This window comes from Otolemur garnettii, unplaced genomic scaffold (assembly GCF_000181295.1).
Source record: "Otolemur garnettii isolate 467f Iridium unplaced genomic scaffold, OtoGar3 scaffold00055, whole genome shotgun sequence".
Taxonomy (NCBI): domain Eukaryota; kingdom Metazoa; phylum Chordata; class Mammalia; order Primates; family Galagidae; genus Otolemur; species Otolemur garnettii.
Window position 1 is genome coordinate 6,754,455 of NW_003852450.1, and position 19,830 is coordinate 6,774,284.

Here is a 19,830-nt window from a genome sequence, read left to right on the forward strand (position 1 = left end):
TACAGCTCACAGCAACCTCCAACTCCTGGGCTCAAGCGAGTCTCCTGTCTCTGCCTCCCAAGTAGCTGGGACCACAGGCGCCCGCCACAACGCCCAACTATTTTTTGGTTGCAGCTGTCATTGTTGTTTGGCGGGTCCGGGCTGGATTCGAACCCGCCACCTTTGGTGTACGTGGCTGGTGCCTTAGCCGGTTGAGCTATAGGCGCCAAGCCCTGGGAGTCATTCTTAACTCTGCTCTTTCTCAGGCTCATTTCTGCCCTCATTCTATTGGTCCCCAAGTATCGTCAATTCTACCTCTTAACAACTGAATGCTTTTCTGTACTGCCTAGAGAGAGAATGTCTCTGTTCAGGCCCTTGTCATTTATTACCTAGAATGGTACAATCAACAGCAACTGGCCTAACTATCTCCTGACCCTCCCCTCTCCATAATCCAGCTTCCACAGTTTCCAGTGTCATTACTCTAATACACAATTCTGATCACAGCAACTTTACTTCAAATCTCTATACTTTATCCACTGGATAACTCCCCAAATCCTCAAAATGACATCCTAAGCCTCATATGACCTGGCCCATTGTAAGTCTCTAGCTTCATTTCCCATTACACTTCTAAATATATCTTTTGTTTTAGCCACAATGATCTGCAGCTCCCAAAATAATGCCATGTTTTCCTATATTGTCTTTCTCTACCTTTGTAACGTACTGTATTCTTTCCTTCTTCTTTGCCTATCTGGCTGCCAATTTTCTTCAAACCTGAGGCTATCGCATTTACCACTCAACCTAAAACACCCTGAACGTCTTTATTTAATAAGTCTTCAGGCAGTGCCTGTGGCTCAGTGGGAAGGGCACTAGCCCCATATACCAAGAGTGGCAAGTTCGAACCTAGCCCCGGCCAGCTAAGAGAGCAGTGGCAAATGCAACAAAAATAGCCGGGTGTAGTGGCAGGAGCCTGTAGTCCCAGGTACTTGGGAGGCTAAGGCAAAAGAATCGCTTAAGCCCAAGAGCTGGAGGTTGTTGTGAGCTGTAACGCTATAGCACTCTACTGAGGGCGACAAAGTGAGACTGTGTCTCAAAAAAAAAAAAATAGTCTTCGTATTGTTATCTCCCTGCATGTCCTCCTCTTATTGCTTATTTATACATTTTCTAGAAATAGGGTCTTGCTTTGTCACCCAGGGTAGAGTGTAGTGGCCTTATCACAACTCACTATAACCCTGAACTTGGGCTCAAGTAATCCTCCTGGCTCAGCTTCTTGAAGTGCTAGGATTATAGGTATGCACCATTACATATGGCTAATTATTTTTTTTTAGAGACAGGGTCTTTTTCTTTTTCTTTTTTTTTTGAGATAGAGTTTCCCTATCTCTATGTTGCCCTCAGTAGAGTGCCATCGTGTCATAGCTCACAGCAACCTCAAACTCTTGGGCTTAAGCGATTCTCTTGCATCAGCCTCCCAAGTAGCTAGGACTATAGGCAACTGCCACAATGCCCGGCTATTGTTTTTTGTTGTAGTTGTCATTGTTGTTTAATAGGCCTAGGGCGAGTTTGAACCCGTCAGCCCCGGTGTATGTGGCTGGTGCCCTAACCACTGAGCATAGGTGCCAAGCCCAGAGACAAGCTCTTGATATGTTGTCCAGGCTGTTCTCAAACTCTTGAGCTAAATCAATCCTCCTGCTCTGGTCTCCAAAAGTGCTGGGATTACAGGAGTTGTTGATTTTCTTTTTTACCTCTCCAATTAAGCTATCTATTACTTGATATTTATTACTTGTATTTCATCTTTTACCTCCCCAATTAAGCTCTCTATTACTTGATATCTTTTACTTGTATTTCATCTATTAATTCCAGTATATTATATAAAGCCAACTACTTTGCAAATGCTCATGAAATGTTCATTGTAGGAGAATTCAAAATAGGGCAGGTGGTCTTGATCCTCATTTATCATGGAACCAAAAATTAGAATAAAAGAGCAGGACACAGCTGGATGTACCTTCAGGAAAGGAGCTGAAACCTTCCAAACTCCCAGTCTCTCTGGTCAATAAACCAAGACTTCAGTTGCAATCTCTACCAGCTTTACATAGGTCATGAGTTAATTCTAGTTATCTACTAGAATTCATGTAATGGCTCAAAATGGGGGAACTACTTTTATTCCTACAGGTTTTATGCTACTCTTGTCTAGGAAGATTCCTTGGGCTGATGAATTACTGCTTAGTGACTTCTCTTGAGTAGAATAAAAAACCCCAAACACCAATACACTAGCAGTTTTAATTAGGCAGAAAAAATAATTAAACCTTTATTTAGAATTATTCACCCTGACAAATGTTTCACATTCTATGACAATGGATTATAAAGTAAAGTTAAAAAACAGATTCCACGGCTCGGCGCCTGTGGCTCAAGTGGCTAAGGTGCCAGCCACGCACGCCTAAGGTGGCAGGTTTGAATCCAGGCCGGGCCTGCCAAACAACAATGACGGCTGCAACCAAAAAATAGCCGGGCGTTGTGGTGGGCGCCTGTGGTCCCAGCTACTTGGGAGACTGAGGCAGGAGACTCGCTTGAGCCCAGGAGTTGGAGGCTGCTGTGAGCTGTGATGCCACAGCACTCTACCCAGGGGGACAGCTTGAGGCTCTGTCTCAAAAAAAAAAAAAAAAACAACAGATTCCACATTGGTAGTGTCCCTGATATAGTTTTGGAAGTACAGAGGATAATATGGTAAATAGAACTGTTTGAAACTTGCCAGAGGAGGGCACAAAGTACATATATAAGAATGATTATCAACCCCAATGGTTTGGAAGGCAAAGAGGCACACTGCCTGCAGCCTATTTACTAGAGTTGCCACATAGACAAGCTCTCATGAAAGCAGCAATCCTTTATCAACCAATTACTTATCAAATGCACTTAAATTAGTTTGTAGAGCTGGCTATAAAACAAAGCCAGCTGATTAACTGTTCCCTTTATGTATATTAATGGCTTGGGGTGAAAGATATGCAAAATGTTTGTATGTTTTCTGTCATTTTTTTCCTATGGAAATGTTAGATCTGAAGGAATAGTAATCTAGACTAAATGGGAAAAGGCTACTGATCTTGGTTTATAAATGCAGGTCCAATCCTATTACCACAGATATCAATTCAATGAAAATCTGTCCAATTAAATTATTCCCTAGGTTCAGCTAATGACCCATTTACTTTAAGATATATTAAATAAATATCAAATAAGCACTATAACTTGGGCATTTTCTAGTATTTATTTTCTTTGAATTTATTCTGTACTCAGAAAGGATGTATATATATATGTATTTATTTTGTATTTATTATTACATATTTTCGTGTCAAGGTCTTACTATATGGGTGGCCCAGGCTGGTCTCAAACTCCTGGCCTCAAGTGATCCTCCCATCTTAGCCTCCCTAAGTGCTGGGATATAGGCGTGAGCTATCACACTGAACCAAAAAATACTTTTTTCATTATCAAATAATAATTTGAGAATACTGACCAAAAATTACCTTTCTTTTCTTTCAGGATAATTTAAAAATGCTAAACCATCTAAATGGACTAGTTCCTAATTTATAGAATTTATAAAGTTTAGAGCCAATAATATCATAGTGATTAAAAAGCAAGAACTAAAGGCATCTACTATATCTGCAGTTCAGAATTTTTTTTTTTTTGAGACAGAATTTCACTTTGTCACTCTTGGTAGAGTGCTGTGACATCACTGCTCACAGCAACCTCAAACTCTTGGGCTTAAGTGATTCTCTTGCCTCAGCCTCCCACGTAGCTGGGACTACAGGTGGCTGCTACAACATGGGGCTATATTTTTAGAAGGTCTTGCCCTGGGCTCTGGCTTGTCCAAACTCATGAGCTCAGGCAATCCATCTGTCTCGGCCTCCCAGAGTGCTAGGATTACAGGCATGAGCCATTGCGCCTGGCCCAGAATTCTTTTTTTTAATGGTAGAAAATGAGTGTCAGTATGAAGTTTTTCTACTAATTATGTGAACCCAGTATCTTATTTTATACCTGCTTCATTGAGTGAGAAAAGAGCCTTCAAATTCTCATCTCATCCTGGTATGGATGGTTCTCATTAGAAATGAGAGTGAATCTGGGGACATTGTTCTGTTTTTCCTGAGTGACAAATCAGAGATGAGCAGATATGTCACTTACGGAGCTATCTACTTTTAGAGAGAAAAGAGATGTTGAACTAACGTGAAACTAACATGAAAGTCCAAAGAAGCACTTAAAAAAGTTATTTTGTCATTCAGGGTCAAGAGAGCCCTAAACAGCAATATTAGGAGCATACCACTGAGAACAGTCATTCTTAGTGAAGACAGAGGCTAGTTAGGAGATATCAAAAGGATAGATGGTCATTTTCCCTACTGAGAAAAGAGGTATATGTATTTTTTAAATCCATGTTTAATAGTAAAATTTTGTCCAGTTACTACTATTTGAATAAAGAAAAGAATTATTATGTTCAGAGAATGAAAAATATTTTTTTTGAGACAGAGCCTCAAGCTGTACCCCTGGGTAGAGTGCCGTGGCATCTCAGCTCACAGCAACCTCCAACTCCTGGGCTCAAGTGAGTCTTCTGCCTCTGCCTCCCAAGTAGTTGGGACCACAGGCACCCGCCACAACGCCCGGCTATTTTTTGGTCGCAGCCGTCATTGTTGTTTGGCGGGCCGGGGCTGGATTCAAACCCGCCACCTTGGGTACATGTGGCTGGCGCCTTAGCCACTTGAGCCACAGGCGCCGAGCCAATGAAAAATATTTTTGAAATACAAACTACAAAAAGCTAAACAAAAATTTTAGCTGGTGAGGACATGCACTATCTTTTGCATATGAGTGATTTTTCATTAGGGAGTATATTGGTTGCACAATCTCCATCTAAGCTTAGATTTTCTTTATCTTTTCTTTTCTTTTTTTTTTTTTTTGAGACAGAGTCTCACTTTGTCACCCTTGGTAGAGTGCCGTGGCATCATAGCTTATAGCAACCTCCAACTCAGGCTCAAGTGATCCTCATGCCTCAGTTTGTCTATTTTTAGTAGAGACAAGATCTTGCTTTTGCTCAGGCTGGTCTCAAACTCCTGAGCTGAGGCAATCCAACCCCCTTGGTCTCCCCAAGTACTAGGATTACAGGAGTGATCCACCACTCCTGGCCCAAGCTTTAGATTTTCTTTCTTTCCTTCTTTCTTTCTTTCTTTCTTTTTTTTTTTTTTGAGACTGAGTCTCACTTAGTCGCCCTTGGTAGAGTGCTGTGGTATCACAGCTCACAGCAACTTCCAGCTCTTGGGCTTAGGTGATTCTCTTGCCTCAGCCTCCCGAGTAGCTGGAACTACAGGTGCCCACTACAATGTCTGGCTAGTTTTTGTTGCATTTTGACCAGCGCTGGGTTTGAACCCCCCACCCTTGGTATATGGGGCCGGCACCCTACCCACTGAGCCACAGGTGCCACCCTCGCTTAGATTTTCCTAATAGTACAGAAACACTAATCTATGAGTACAGATACACTAATCTATGTAATATGCGAAGTATCAGATGCTGCTGGGGATTTAGAAGTAAAAGTGTATGATAAAATAGTTTCAGTTTTCCAGTCACTAAAAAATCATCCTGCATTTGTTTTCTCAAGGTAAAGATAATAACCTGCTTGAGTTATAGTTTTTATAATCATTGCCCTTACTACTTCTTGAACATTTAATGAGGGGCAAGGTGTCCAAAACATTCTCTCTGTGTAAATAGCCATTATTTAAAAATTCTTTAAAAAATTCTTTCTGAGGGCATTTTCCTTAATATTCAGCCCTGTCAACAACACTAAAAAAAGAATCAAATTTTAAATGTTAGCTCAAAATTTCAAGAATATTGAATCAGGTGTTGCACCTCTTTAACTCTGTACCATCTCTAGAAGAAAATTATATGTATGTAAATCACAGCAGTTTGGGTGGATGAAGACAGTGGGAGACCTGTCCTGACTTTAACTCTAAAATGCACAGAGAAACTTCCTAGTATCTTTATTGTAAAGACCCAGGCACCGCCACCTTTAAGAGAACCTATAGCCTACAAGATCTCAGGCTCTGTGGGGTCCATGGTCCCAGATAGTATGACTGGAATTTGAGAACCAGGCACTGGATTTGGCCTGTCAATTTCCATGGTCTATAGACACAGCTTTCCTCCTTCCTATAATTTTGGTTTCTTATAACCCATTGTGGATTAATTTTGGACTCTCAGAGATACCTAACCTTTTAACTGTCAACTTTATCCCCAGCATGTTAACCTTGACTTCAAATATATTTGATATATACACCAGTGTTGCTGATGAATATGAGTACTGGGATCAGAGAGGCCTAAGCTTGAATTAAGACTCTGCTACTGGACAAACTATTTATCTTTTATGTATCTTAGTTTCCTTATAGGTAAAACGGGTATAACACCCACTAACACCCACTTTTCTTTTTTTCTTTTTGGAGACAGTCTTACTTTGTTGCCCTCTGTAGAATGCCACTGCATCACAGCTCACAGCAACCTCAAACTCTTAGGCTCAAGTGATCCTCTTGTTTCAGCCTCCCGAGTAGTTGGAACTATAGGCACCTGCCACAACACCTGGCTATTTTTAGAGATGAAGTTTTGCTCTTGCTCAGGCTGGTCTCGAACCCATTAGCTCAGGCAGTCCATCCACCTCAGCCTCCCCAAGTGCTAGGATTACAGGTGTGAGCCACCGAGCCCGGCCTTAATACCCACCTTTCAAGTGGTTGAAGATCCATAAGTTACAACCAGGCATCAAGAAGGTACATGAGCACAGGAACAATATCCCAAAACCAGTTGTTAAAGAGCACCCCAAACCAGTTTTTAAAGCATATCCTAATTAGCTGAACATGAGAGAAAAGGAACTAGGCTAGGGGAATCTTAAGAGATTAGTCTTACAACCAATCCAAAATGTCAGCACCCTCTAAATTAGTCTTCCCTATCTTTCATTCTTACCAACATCAAAGATTTTAGCAAAATAATAAAACATGAATGGTATATGAAAATCAACAGTCTTTATAGCACAGTCTCAAACCATTTGGACACTCAAAGTTGTTTATAGTAAGCTGATACTATTGTGGAAATACACAGCCACTGACCATGAAATTGGGAAGCAGTTTAAACCATCTTATTAAACCATCCATGTTTGGTTTCCCATGATTCAAATTCTCAAATTTTCTCTCACTATGACCTCTGTCTAAAAGGTAGGGATGAGAGGTGGTAGAATTAGGACAGGAAGGGTAGATGGCAGCTGTTAGGAGTGACAGAAGAAGAAGGTAGCACCTATCACTAAGGCCGAAATGGAAAAACAGCAAGGAAAAGGAGATATGGTCACTAAACAGATATTTATTGATGGCTCACCACATTGCTCTGGGAACTATGGTTATGATAGTGAACAGACATTAATAATGGATACTAAACAACTAGAGATACTATTAAGTATGACAAGAGGGAAGGAAGCAAAGGGAAACACTAACTGAACTGTTTAGTTTTGTGGTCCTCAGTTGGTGCCACCAAAAAATACCCAACAGCTCCTATGGAGAAAGTATTTTATGGTTCCTTGTAAAAGAAAGGTACCAGTCTACATGTAGAAAAAATACACCTGGAATGCAATGAATACAACATATACTATATTGGATTCTCAGTCTTCTAACAAAAAGTAACTTATGAATGGAACGACATAACATTCTTTTGGTATTCTGGTAACTAACATCTCTGGCTGAGGTCCCAGATCAACATGCCATATACCAAATTCCACTACATGGTAATTTACTCCGTGAGAAAGACATTGAAAATGGATACAAAGTAACCGAAAAAAATTACACTGGTCTATTCAGGCTTCTTGCAGATTTTCTCCCCATAGCTCCCCAAATAAGGAAGCTATGACTGTCCCTCTTTTTACTCTGTATATATGGTATAGCATAACCTAGTTCCCTAAGAAGGAAATGCTATATTGCCTACTACCTAATATGCTGATCAGGGTTTCTCTCTGCTTGCTATTGGTAGTAGTTCTTGCTTTTGTTATAGCGTCCTGGAGAGGAAGCCACTATATTAGAGCAAGTGCCCATATGTAAATTGTTTCAACAAAGACATCTACTAGAGAAAATGGAGAAAAGCCTCAAATGGTTCTGTGAACAACATTATAAACACCCCATACAGCTGGTTGTCAATGGCCAAGAATTATTTCTTTGACTTTTAACCACGAATTTCCTGATGTTATTTGGTGACTGAGAAATAAGGTTCCAGGGTACATAACTCCTTACTCAATTGGGTTTTTCTCACAATCACTCAGTGACAGATATGCAAAACAGACAAAGGCATACTCTATCTCATGTACATGCATACACAAATATATACACAGAACTTGCACATAATTGAAGCTTAATGTATATATAGTTTCATGGCCATTTGGAAGCTTGTTTTCTTCAAACATGGTATTGATCCATAAAACACAGGAAAGGCAGCAACTAAATATAGTTGCAGAAATTAGGAAAAGCCCTATAAGATACAATGATAAGGACTTTAAAATCTTACTGTTAAGCAGTTTACAACCGACAGTTAAAAGCTAAAAGAGCAAAACTGTAGTCGGACATATTTAAGTCTGCTTTCACTTAAGGCTATATTAAGTATTATGAACTAAAAGCTTTTGCAGAGAAACGAATAGGGTCTTTACTTGTGAGTTTTCTTCCCCCACCTGATTCTCATCTGTTTTGAAATTCCTTTGCTTTAAATCTAATCCCCCCAATTATATATATACACATTCTCCACCTTTGACACAGCTACGAACATACGTAAATAAAAAATGCTGCTTACTCGGAGTGTCTTGGCAGTCGGGGAGGGAGATGCTGGGGGAGAATCAGACTGAGATTTTCTATTCCGAGTGAATTCTTTACTTCGGGTATATAAAGAGGACATGGTTCCTCAGGATGCAGATACTCAACCACTGGATTCTTCACACAAAGCTGGGAATTTGCCCCTGTAAGGTTACCCTCACAGAATCTCTCCTTTTGAGTTGATGCAAGATGACTTTGTATAGAACTAAATAAAGGATAAAAGCAGCCCTGTAAATTATAGTCTTGAGCTCTAAACCAGTCCCCAGCTACACAGAGTCTGAGAGGCGTGTTCCATCAATATTTTCAATTCAGCTCCAACCACAAGTGCTCAGGACTAGTAGCTTACCGTACAGCGTACTGGGCTGAGCAACACCTTGGACGTCTAGATTGAGTCCTTGATTCTCCCCAAAGGACACTTCTTACTGAGGCTTGCTCTCCAATAAAACCTGAATCTAGGTTTCTGATGACACCAGATTAAATCCCAGAGGAAAGACGACCTTGGATCCTGCTGCAGATGAGTCTGGGAACAACTACAGTCACTTTATCCAGAGGGAAGAAACAGAAATCCCCTAGAAATCATGCTGTCTTCCCTTAGCTTGACTTCACTGGGTTGTAAGGGATTTGGAACTGCTGTGATAAATTCAGGCTAAACAATTTTTAAAAAACAAAAAAATATAAATACGGAACCAACAGTTTATGAGAAGGAAGCAGTCTGTGGAAGTCAAGTTTCTCTAAGTCCTCCCAGACGAAGCTGCTTTTACATATAAACACTCACAGTCATACACACATCTTTTCCCCTCCCCTCTTCTATTTTCTGACATTCCAAATCCTTATTCGCTCAGCGAGGAATGCTGGAGAGGAGCCAAGGGCAAAGATTCACTTTCAACTCAGAATTCGAGTTGCCACTTGTAGAAAGAAAAGAAAGCCTACCAGCTTCTAGAAATAAAAGGAGGCTCTTTGGGGGCATGGTCAGGGGCAAATCTGATCAAGCTTCCAGTATCCACTCCCTCAGAATAGGCAGCAGTCTCCAAGACTGATTTCTCTGAACACCATGAGAACAGAGATTTTTTTTTCAACTTCTGGATCTCTTCAGTCACAAGCCCAGACTGAAACATCAGTCAAAGCACCTCCAGGCCTTTTATGTTCAATTTGCATGAGATCTCATTCCTAGAAGCCCAGGAAACTGAAACTTGGCCCATTGCAAAGGAAGCTTTTTGTACCTTAGAGACCTTATTGGCTGACTCTCTAAGTATAAAGCTTACTAGAATTTCCTAAGATGCCATAATCAGGGAATAATAGGAAAGGGGAATAAAGGTGAGGAGAAAGAAAGAAGGGTCAGAAAGGAAGAGAGAAAACAGAGAGAGCAATGGCATGGCAAGACTACAGGTTTCAGTAGTGCCCAGAAAAAATTAAGAGCTAAAAAGAAAGGAATTTCTCTGGTGTTGAAGGATCTTGGACTTGACTTTGAAGAAACATCTCAAATTTAATTTTTTGTACTCTGTTGTCATCACTACACCATCTAACATTTCCAGGCCAAATGCTTTCTAAGCCAGTTGGTTTATCTTCAAAGTAACAACTCACTTCTCTCTGGGCTCTTATAAACTCTATGGCGCCTTCCCTTTTTCCATATGAAATTTTTACTTTTCCCTTCAAATCTTCCCAACATTCTACTCTTCTTCCTCTACTTGTCTTGATATTTTAATTTCATGACCAGTTTTGTGAAATTAAGCCAATGGAAGTGATAAAGTACCTGGGAGTTGGTCTGAGGAATACAGACTGCTAAATGTTTATAAAGGGGTCTTGATTTATTCCCAATATATAAAAAAAAATCCTTAAGAGGACTGACCAATTTTATTACAAATCAGAATTACATAAACTAAGAGGCCAATTATACAGGGAATTCAGACCTATAAATCCTGTATTACAGATATAGTTTATATAGTTAATCCCATCTGATAAGAGTGAGTTTTTTTTTGAGACAGAGCCTCAAGCTGTCCCCCTGGGTAGAGTGCTGTGGCTTCACAGCTCACAGCAACCTCCAACTCCTGGGCTCAAGCATGTCTCCTGCCTCAGCCTCCCAAGTAGCTGGGACCATAGGCGTCTGCCACAATGCCCGGCTATTTTTTGGTTGCAGCCATCATTGTTGTTTGGCAGGTCCGGGCTGGGAATTTGAACCCGCCACCTTAAGTGTATGTGGCTGGCGCCTTAGCCACTTGAGCCATAGGTGCCGAGCCAAGAGTGAGTCTTTATCAGATGCCTTTACTTAAAGAAATTATTAATACAAACCTAAATACTAATATTCCCAAGGCAAGCATGATTGGCTAGGGAAGGATGATTGGTACCTTTCCCATATGTTGAATGAAAGCCACCAGGTTATATTATTCCCTAAAGGAATGGCAAGTACAATTCTGATCAGACAGTTTCTTGACCTGTTTCTGTAAGGTACATATAGTGATTTCATACTCATTGGCAATTGGGGAGGGAATGTAAACCTCTTTTGCTCTGAACTGGTCTCTGTTTCTTTTTCTTTTTACTTAAGTCCACTTCTAGGGAAGTATTAACCTTGATAAACTTTTTTTTTATATCTGTATTAATATATGTTACTCACCCGAGTCATTCAACCATGCTGAAAAGTACATTACTATATAGTCATGTACCACACAACTGACATGTCAGTCAATTACAGATCATATATCTATATGATAGTAGTCCCATTAGACTACAATGAAGCTGAAAAATTGCTATGACCTAGTATCTATTATACTTTATTTAAATTATTTATTTATTTATTTATTTAGAGACAGAGTCTCAAGATGTCACCCTGGGTAGAGTGTCGTGGTGTCACAGCTCACAGCAACCTCCAACTCTTAGGCTTTAGTGATTCTCTTGCCTCAGCCTCCCAAGTAGATGGGATTACAGATGCCTGTCACAAAGTCCAGCTATTTTTTGGTTGTAATTGTCATTATTTGTCATGTCTGGGCTGGATTTGAACCTGTCTACTCTAGTGTATGTGGCTGGCGCCCGAGATGCTGGGCTATAGGCACCGAGCCCATTTATTTATATTTTGAGACAGAGTTTCACTTTGTCACCTTCAACAGGGTTTTGTGGTGTCTTACCTCACAGCAACATCAAACTTCGGCTCAAGCCATCCTCTTGCCTCAACCTCCCAAGTAGCTGGTACTATAGGCACCCGCCACAATGCCTGGCTATATTTTAGTGATGGGGTCTCGCTCTTGCTAAGGCTGGTCTTGAACTCCTGAGCTCAGGCAACCCACCTGCCTCGGTCTCCCAAGCGTGAGCCAATGTGCCCGACCTTAATCATCATTTTAGAGTATATTCCTACTGAAATCCCATGGCTTAAGAATGATAATGTTTAGTAAAATGCCTCCTAGTGATGATTCTCAAAGCAACCAGTATGCCACCGTGCTTGTATGTGTTTCGGGAAGGGTATGGATTTGTAGTCAGATATCCTGGATTGAAATTCAAACCCCTGCTTAACTAACTGATATGATATGGTATATACATATATGTGTATATCTATATTCATCTAAAACAGTGCCTAGCATGTAGTCATGCTTGATACATGATTGTTACCACAGAAAGTGCTTGGTCAATATGTACATGAATTTATAAAATATATGTAAAAGACTCTAAATGAAAATCTGAAGCAAAGAACTTAAATATCAGTTTTTACATTCTATGTGCTTGCTGCGGTTATGGAAAAGGGGCACTAAAAGGGATGTTCGAATCTCTTTTTCAAATGCTTTAAGAAAAAACCTACATTCCTACCTGTCTTCCTCCTTCTCTCCTCCGAATGTTCCTTATTTCTTGGAAGGCAGAGCCCTGGCATAAGGGAAGGGTACAATTGTGAGGTAGAAACTTGGTCTAGTTAAGGGACTAGTTTACACAGGGAGACCGAACAAATAAGTGAACACACTGATAATGGCAACTAAGTTTCTCATTGTTGGAGAAGGTGGGTATAAATACAAAAAATAAAAAGGGGGGGGGGACTAGAATGAACCTTGTGGTATTATGCAAGAATTGAAGCTATCAGTATGAACTCATGGTTTTCAATATAGATAGAGAAATAACTCAAGATGTAAATGTATGTGTAGATTTGAGTAAATGCATCTATATATGTGCTATATTTATGTATGTATATCTGCCTATGGAGAGGGCCTGGGAAGAGAAGCTCCCCAGTAACATTTAGCACACCTAGTGCCCAGATCATTGTTTCTAAATGCCATTTTTCTCTAAAAGAAACATGGCTCCTTGGAGTAATGGCTAATTCTAAAGCTGAAGCAGGGACAGAAAATAAGCCTGGGTCTTTGCACTAAAGAAGGTAAGAAAGCACTTAAAACAAAGCTTAAATGACATGACAAAAGGACACAGAAGCCTGCTTAGAAAGCCAAATCTGGGACAGTATGAGCATCAAAATAGTGATAGTAGTGAATTGTAATCTACTGAATAAAAAAGGAAGTATACCTTGATATAAATGAATGAAAAAATAGAAGTTTCTTCCTTAGAACACCTACTAGTAAATGTAGATGTAATGATTGGAAAAGTCATCATTTGGCAACCAGCATTATAAAGTCAATCTGAGAAAGGAATGTTAATTTATGCCAAAAAGTAGTGGGTAAAAGTAGGCAAGGAACTGAATTTTACATAATCTCAGAGTATCACCTCATAAAATACTGGGGGATATATGCGATTGGCCTGCTATCTTCAAAAATATCAAGGTTGTAAAAGTCAAGGAAAGATTGACTAGAGAGACAAAAATTGGATATAAATTGTGACTGTGGATTGGATCTTTCTGTTACAAAGAACTTTAGTGGGACAACTGGTGAAACTTGAATGTGGTCTCTAGGTGAAAGATACACAGGAATTCCTTGATCTATTCTTGAAATATCTTTGTAAGTTTAAATTGTTCTTTAAAAAATAACACATAGTTTTTTCTTCTCATCAGAGTGAGAAAGAAGGACAAAGAAGTGACTTTTTTTTTTAAACTCCAGAGAACTTTTGAAACATAGCCTGTACTTACAGAGCACTGTAAGATTATATGTTGACCAAAGAATTGAGTTTCCCACAGATAGCAGGAAATCACTTGGGCTGAAGGTACAATGACTTTAGACAAAGACTCATTAGTAGGTCATCAATCAATTTAGTGGTCACAATCAGATGAATAAAAAGTAAAATAACAGAACAGCAAATGCTGGAATGCATTACTCATAGCAAAGTATGTTTTCATGAAACTATTGCTTTAGTTATACATAATATGTTTATATTTATACTGGGTCACAGTATAAAATATATTTCTTACTATGAGGTCACAGTCAAAAGTTTGAAAGCTAATAGTATAAAGATGTTTAGAAAAACAAAGAGTTAGTACAAGTCCTTTGGCTTGCGAGAAGAACAAGAGTAGTTTCTACTCTGGCATGATTAAAGAATAGTCATCTCATCCCCAAGCTATGAAACTGGCAAAAGATATGTGCTTTGAACTAAAGGTGACCAAATGTTATACTACTTGATCAGTAAAAATCTGAAAATGCTACAAAAAATCACTACTGATTAAATAAACCTAGGGATGTAGTGGACAAATAGCACCAGAACCCAGAAGAGAACGGTTTTTTTTATTATGGTTGATATATTAAATAATTTCAAGGATCATCTCCAGTGTCACAGTTTTACCACGTAAACATCTACTCAAATGCATCCTACGAATATCTTATGTGATCTATGGCATGAATGGAGATTCCTCAAATATCACCAAAGAGCTTTCACTAAAAGAACAAGTGCTTACTACCATATCAAAAAAGAATGTTGTTTGAAATTCCAACTCATTTTTTCCTAAATAAAGAACAAGGTTCCTGTTTCCCCCTAGAAAATGACAATTCAACAGTGTTCATTGCCATGTGAAGAAAGATGGTGGCAGTTGCCTTTGTCTTTAGCATTTGTAAGCATATGACATTTTGAGCTTACCACATGATATAATTATTAAGTTTACAGAACAAGCATCTTCATTATTCTGTTTGCTGTATTTCTCACTTAACAGAGACTACCAGCCTGTAGAAGAGGTTGTGATATTTACTCTGGATAGATCAAAGTAATACAAATTTTTTTCTTAAAACTTCATTTAATAAAGATTGAGTAGGGCACAGATTAAGAGCATATAAAGGAGGAGAGAACATGAAGATACAGGTGAAGCTAGACAAAGTATCATTTACTCTTTGGTTCAGGGCCAAACTGATTTATTTAAATTCCTGAGGGTAGAATATACAAATATAAATGAGTTCACATAGAATAAACAAATACAAATGTGAACTACACTGATAAACCTGTATATCAACTATAGAATTGTTAAAATTAATCTTCATTACTTTATTAGCTTGTAAAACCTAGAGGCTTTATTTATTATGCTACAGTTCTTATAAAATCGTAATCTCTTGGAATTGGTTACTGCTAAAATTTTTTTTTTGAGACACAGTCTCACTTTATTGTCCTCGGTACAGTGCCACGGTGTCACAGCTCATAGCAACTTGCCTTAGTCTCAACCTCTAAGTAGCTGGGACTACAGGTGCTTGCTATGACACCTGGCTATTTTTTTAGAGATAGGGTCTTACACTTGCTCAGGCTGGTTTCAAATCTGTGAGCTCAGGCAATCCATCTGCATCAGCTTCCCAGAGTGCTGTGATTACAGGCGTGAGCCACTGCGCCTGGCCTGGTTACTGTTAAAATTAATCTGAGAGTAGCTTCATAATCTCACACAGGTCCTCTCTATACCTTTCAAGTACTTTTATGACAAAAACAAGAATAGGACAGCAGAATAAAATTCTGGAGTGCTCCTGAATTAAGGGGATCAGAAAAGAGCTTCCCCATTAGGATTTGTGAAGGTCAGAATTGAGCCTGAGCTATGAGATGGTTAAGTCAATAACGTTGAATGTCTTCAGGCAGAAACTTTAGGCTTAGGCTTTTTTGAAGTGTCCTCAAACCTGAAACTTAATCTTCTAAAACTACAATATCTAAGGTTCTATTTTTGACAAAGTGACAAAAGGATTCTTTACCATCACTTACTTAATCAGATATAGTATAGCAAAAGTGTGGAAAAGTTCCTTTTGGAAGGTGAACATGGCTTCCAAACCACAAAGTCTTTGAAGGCCCAAAGGAGATCATCAATAGCTTGCTAGACATTACCTAGTCTTTCAAAAATTTCTCTGCTTCTTCCTGCAAATCAATTTTTGGTAACTTAGTTTATAAACTGCTGAATAGCCACAATACATGTGTATACAGCATTTTAGTTCAAATTTAGGGAAGGTAATGAGTCAAGTATTACCAGTAAAGAACTATAGTTCTAAGATCTCTGTTCTTTCTTGGAACTAAGAGTTCACAACAGAACAATTATTTTCAAGCTTGTTTATGAATATAAGTTCCAAAGAAAATATTTTTAGTTTTCATTATTAACTGATAACTATTAAATTCTTATTCCACATTAATTGGAAGCATCAACTAACTATTAAGTTTTTACTCCGTGTAAGGTACTACTAAGGATAGACATTTAAGGCATGATTCCTCTCTTCCAAGAGATTATCTATGTTTGTTTGCCAAGTAAGACCTACATATTGCTAAAATTAATATCAAGTTCTATCTTTCATATATTTCTCTGTAAATAACTGCTGATCTCATATTAAACAAATAACTTGCTTTTAAAGGAGACCATCAGTAGCACACAGCCAAGTAAGAGGATAATTAGAACTAGTAACAGCTTCATTTACTATTCTTTTTTTTTTTTGAGACAGAGCCTCAAGCTATCCCCCTGGGTAGAGTACCATGGCATTACAGCTCACAGCAACCTCCAACTCCTGGGCTCAAGCGAGTCTCCTGCCTAAGCCGCCCAAGTAGCTGGGACCACAGGCACCCGCCACAACGCCTGGCTATTTTTTGGTTGCAGCTGTCATTGTTGTTTTTTGGTGGGCCCGGGCTGGATTCGAACCCGCCACCCTAGGTATACACGGCTGGTGCCTTAGCCACTTGAGCCACAGGCACCGAGCCTTCATTTACTAGTCTATGCATTTACACTGGTGTTTTATTACTGGATACCTAGGGGGTAGAAGGGAGATGAATGAGAAGTTCTCAAGGAAAACAGGCAGTTCTTTGTTACTTACTCCCCCTTTCTTTCAATTTTTTCATCTTAATCCTCTGTTTAATTTAATTTTAGATGTGAAAACTCTATCACTTTTGGGGGGGGGGGACTGGGAAGATCAATGATGGTAACTTGCATTTAATGATGACTCCTTCACAGATGCTCCTGCGTAAGGAAGACATTAGGAATTTTACCACAAAATGAATCATTTACCCTCGCTTCTCCTTTGAAATGAATCATTTTTAAGTAAAGAATCAGCCTTCATTCCAATATAAGGAAATGCACAGCAGAGAGGAGCTGGGCAATTCTTTCAATATAAAAAAGGGCTTTTCACATGTGTTCTTTTTGAATGAGCAATACAAGCTAAAAATCAGACCAATAAAACATATCCACAAAAGGTGTACATATACTCTGGTGAGTTGTTGACATTTTGACATACAATGCAACAACAGAGAGGCAAAACAAGACAGGATCTACAAGTTTCTCAGAACAGAGGTCAACTTTTTTCTTCTTTTTTAAAGATACAGGGTCTAGCTCTGTTACCCAGGCTGGAGTGCAGTGGCATGACCATAGCTCACTGTAACTTTGAACTCCTAAACTCAAGTGATCATCCCACATCAGCCTCGTGAGTAGCTAGGACAACGATTTGTGCTCCTATGCCCACTAATTAAAAAAAAAAATTTGTTTTGTAGAGAAATCTTGTGGTGTTGCCCAGGTTGTTCTCAAACTCCTGGCTTCAAGCAGTCCACCCACCTCAGCCTCCCTAAGTGCTGGGATTATAGGCATGAACTACGATGCCTGGTTTATGATAATTTCTATTAGTCAACAAAATGTTCTTAATCTTGTTCTCATATACTTTATAATGTCCCAGTGTTATTAATGTTTAAATCTCAGAAACTCACTTAAGGGAAAAGGATTATAAGACCCTTTTAAGAAAATCATTGTGTAAACCCATCTTAGAATTGGTTCATGAGTTTAGTGTTTCATAATTATATCTAAATTTAGCAATAGCTTAAAAAGGCAAACAGTATGACTCTTAGTGGGAGATAAAATAAATAAAGAAATGAAAATTAGATGGGCACAGAAGTATACAGAGGGAAGAAAAAGTCATTTTGAAAATCAAGCAAGAGGGGAGGAGCAAAAATTTCCCTAACAGGTACAGTGAACACTATTCAGGTGATGGACACATTTATGACCCTGACTCAAGCCATGTAACAGAAACATTTGTATGACCTTGATATTTTGAAATTATAAAAAAAGGCTTTAAAAATAAAAATAAAGGCAAACAGAAGAGGCAAGCTACCTCTTTTTTTTTAATGAGAACAACTTGTGCACCTTTTCTTTTCTTTCTTTTTTTTTTTTAACTTTTTTTTTTTTTTTTTTTTTGCAGTTTTTGGCTGGGGCTGGGTTTGAATGCACCACCTCTGGTATATGGGGCTGGCCCCCTACTCCTTTGAGCCACAGGTGCCGCCCTGTGTAGCTTTTCCCCCTTCACATTTTTAAATAGGCCTCACAGTACAGAAATAGCAGTAAAGGTAGAAAAATTAACTCAGAACCTGAGCAGATGTTTTTAAAGCAATACTTAGCACTGGAGCATTTAGAAATATGAGGACCCTGGCTATCACAATGATTGGAGAGTGCTACTGGCATCTAGTAGGCCAGAGTCAGGGATGCTGAATGTCCTGCTATGCTGCACACAGACTCACAGAGTGAAGAATAACCTTGCCAAATGCCTACAGCACCCTAATCAGAAACAGTGCTTGGACTGCTCAGAAGCACTAACAGAGCAAACTAAGTCTTTTTTGATTAGCTTAAAAGCAAGAAAAAAGACGCTATATAGTTTCATGTATACATATACCCCAAATCATCAGATATTTCAGTTGTACAGTTTACTGTACAGAAATTATATCTCAAGAAAGTTGTTTTAAAAACTAGAAGCTATTCAGGAGGCTGATGCAGGAGGAATGCTTGAACCTAGGAGTCTGAGGTTGCTGTGAGCTAGGCTGATACCATGGCACTCTGGCCTGGACAGTAGAGTGGAACTCTGTCTCAAACAAAACAAAAAAAAACCTCAGGGAGAAAGATGCTGAATTAATTTTAGAATACCTTTTAAAATAAATATGCTTAGTGCATAAAGATATTTGTGGTAGTTAGAATGTACTTATAATCTGTATTATGCCAGGTGAAGCATATTACCAGCTAGTAGCATCATACCTAAAATTTAGGCTTAACCGTTTGACAACAATGAGCTTCTTAAAGATTAAAGCTACAATTTAAAGGTATAAAGTCATCATAAGCTGCGAGTAGAAGCCTACAGAAATAAATTATAAACACAGAGGTTCAAAAATTCTATGTGAGTTCAAGAATGGATGGATGGATGGATTCTGGGACAAAGTCTCAAATTTTTTTTTTCTATTTTTGTTAAAGACATGCTTTTGCTCAGGCTAGCCATGAACTCCTGAATTCAAGGATTCCTCCCACCTCTGCCTTTGCTTCTCAGAGTGCTAGGATTACAGGCACGAGCCACCGTACTTGCCCTTGAGTTCAAGTTTTTAAATTGTCATCAACTTACGTTTTATATTTTGTTAATTTTCCCTTATGCCTGTAAATTAGGTAGAATGTTCCATCAGGTGCTAAAGAAAAGAATAATTATTTCCCATTATTAGTAATTGCAGAGTTTTTTTTTTTTTTTGAGACAGAGTCTCACTATGTCGCCCTTGGTAGAGTACTGTGGCATCACAGCTCACAGCAACCTCAAACTCTTGGGCTTAAGTGATTCTCCTGCCTCCCAAGTAGCTGGGGCTACAGGCGCCTGCCACAATGCCTGGCTATTTTTTGGTTGCAATTGTCATTGTTGTTTGGCAGGCCTGG

The 19,830-nt window shown here is 39.0% G+C and overlaps 1 protein-coding gene across 3 annotated transcripts in view; it reads right to left on the reverse strand.

Moving 5' to 3' along the window:
• Positions 1-19,830, reverse strand: part of PPP1R12B (protein phosphatase 1 regulatory subunit 12B) — a 246,089-nt gene that overhangs the window by 39,331 nt on the left and 186,928 nt on the right. The window contains exon 1 of one of the 3 annotated variants that reach the window (XM_012806685.2): positions 8,803-8,967. The exons of the other annotated variants lie outside the window; for them this stretch is intronic. Within the exon in view, the coding sequence (XP_012662139.1) occupies positions 8,803-8,904 (102 nt within the window). The 5' untranslated portion in view covers positions 8,905-8,967. Of the gene's footprint in view, positions 1-8,802; positions 8,968-19,830 lie in introns of those variants that run through there. 3 annotated transcript variants of the gene reach the window in all.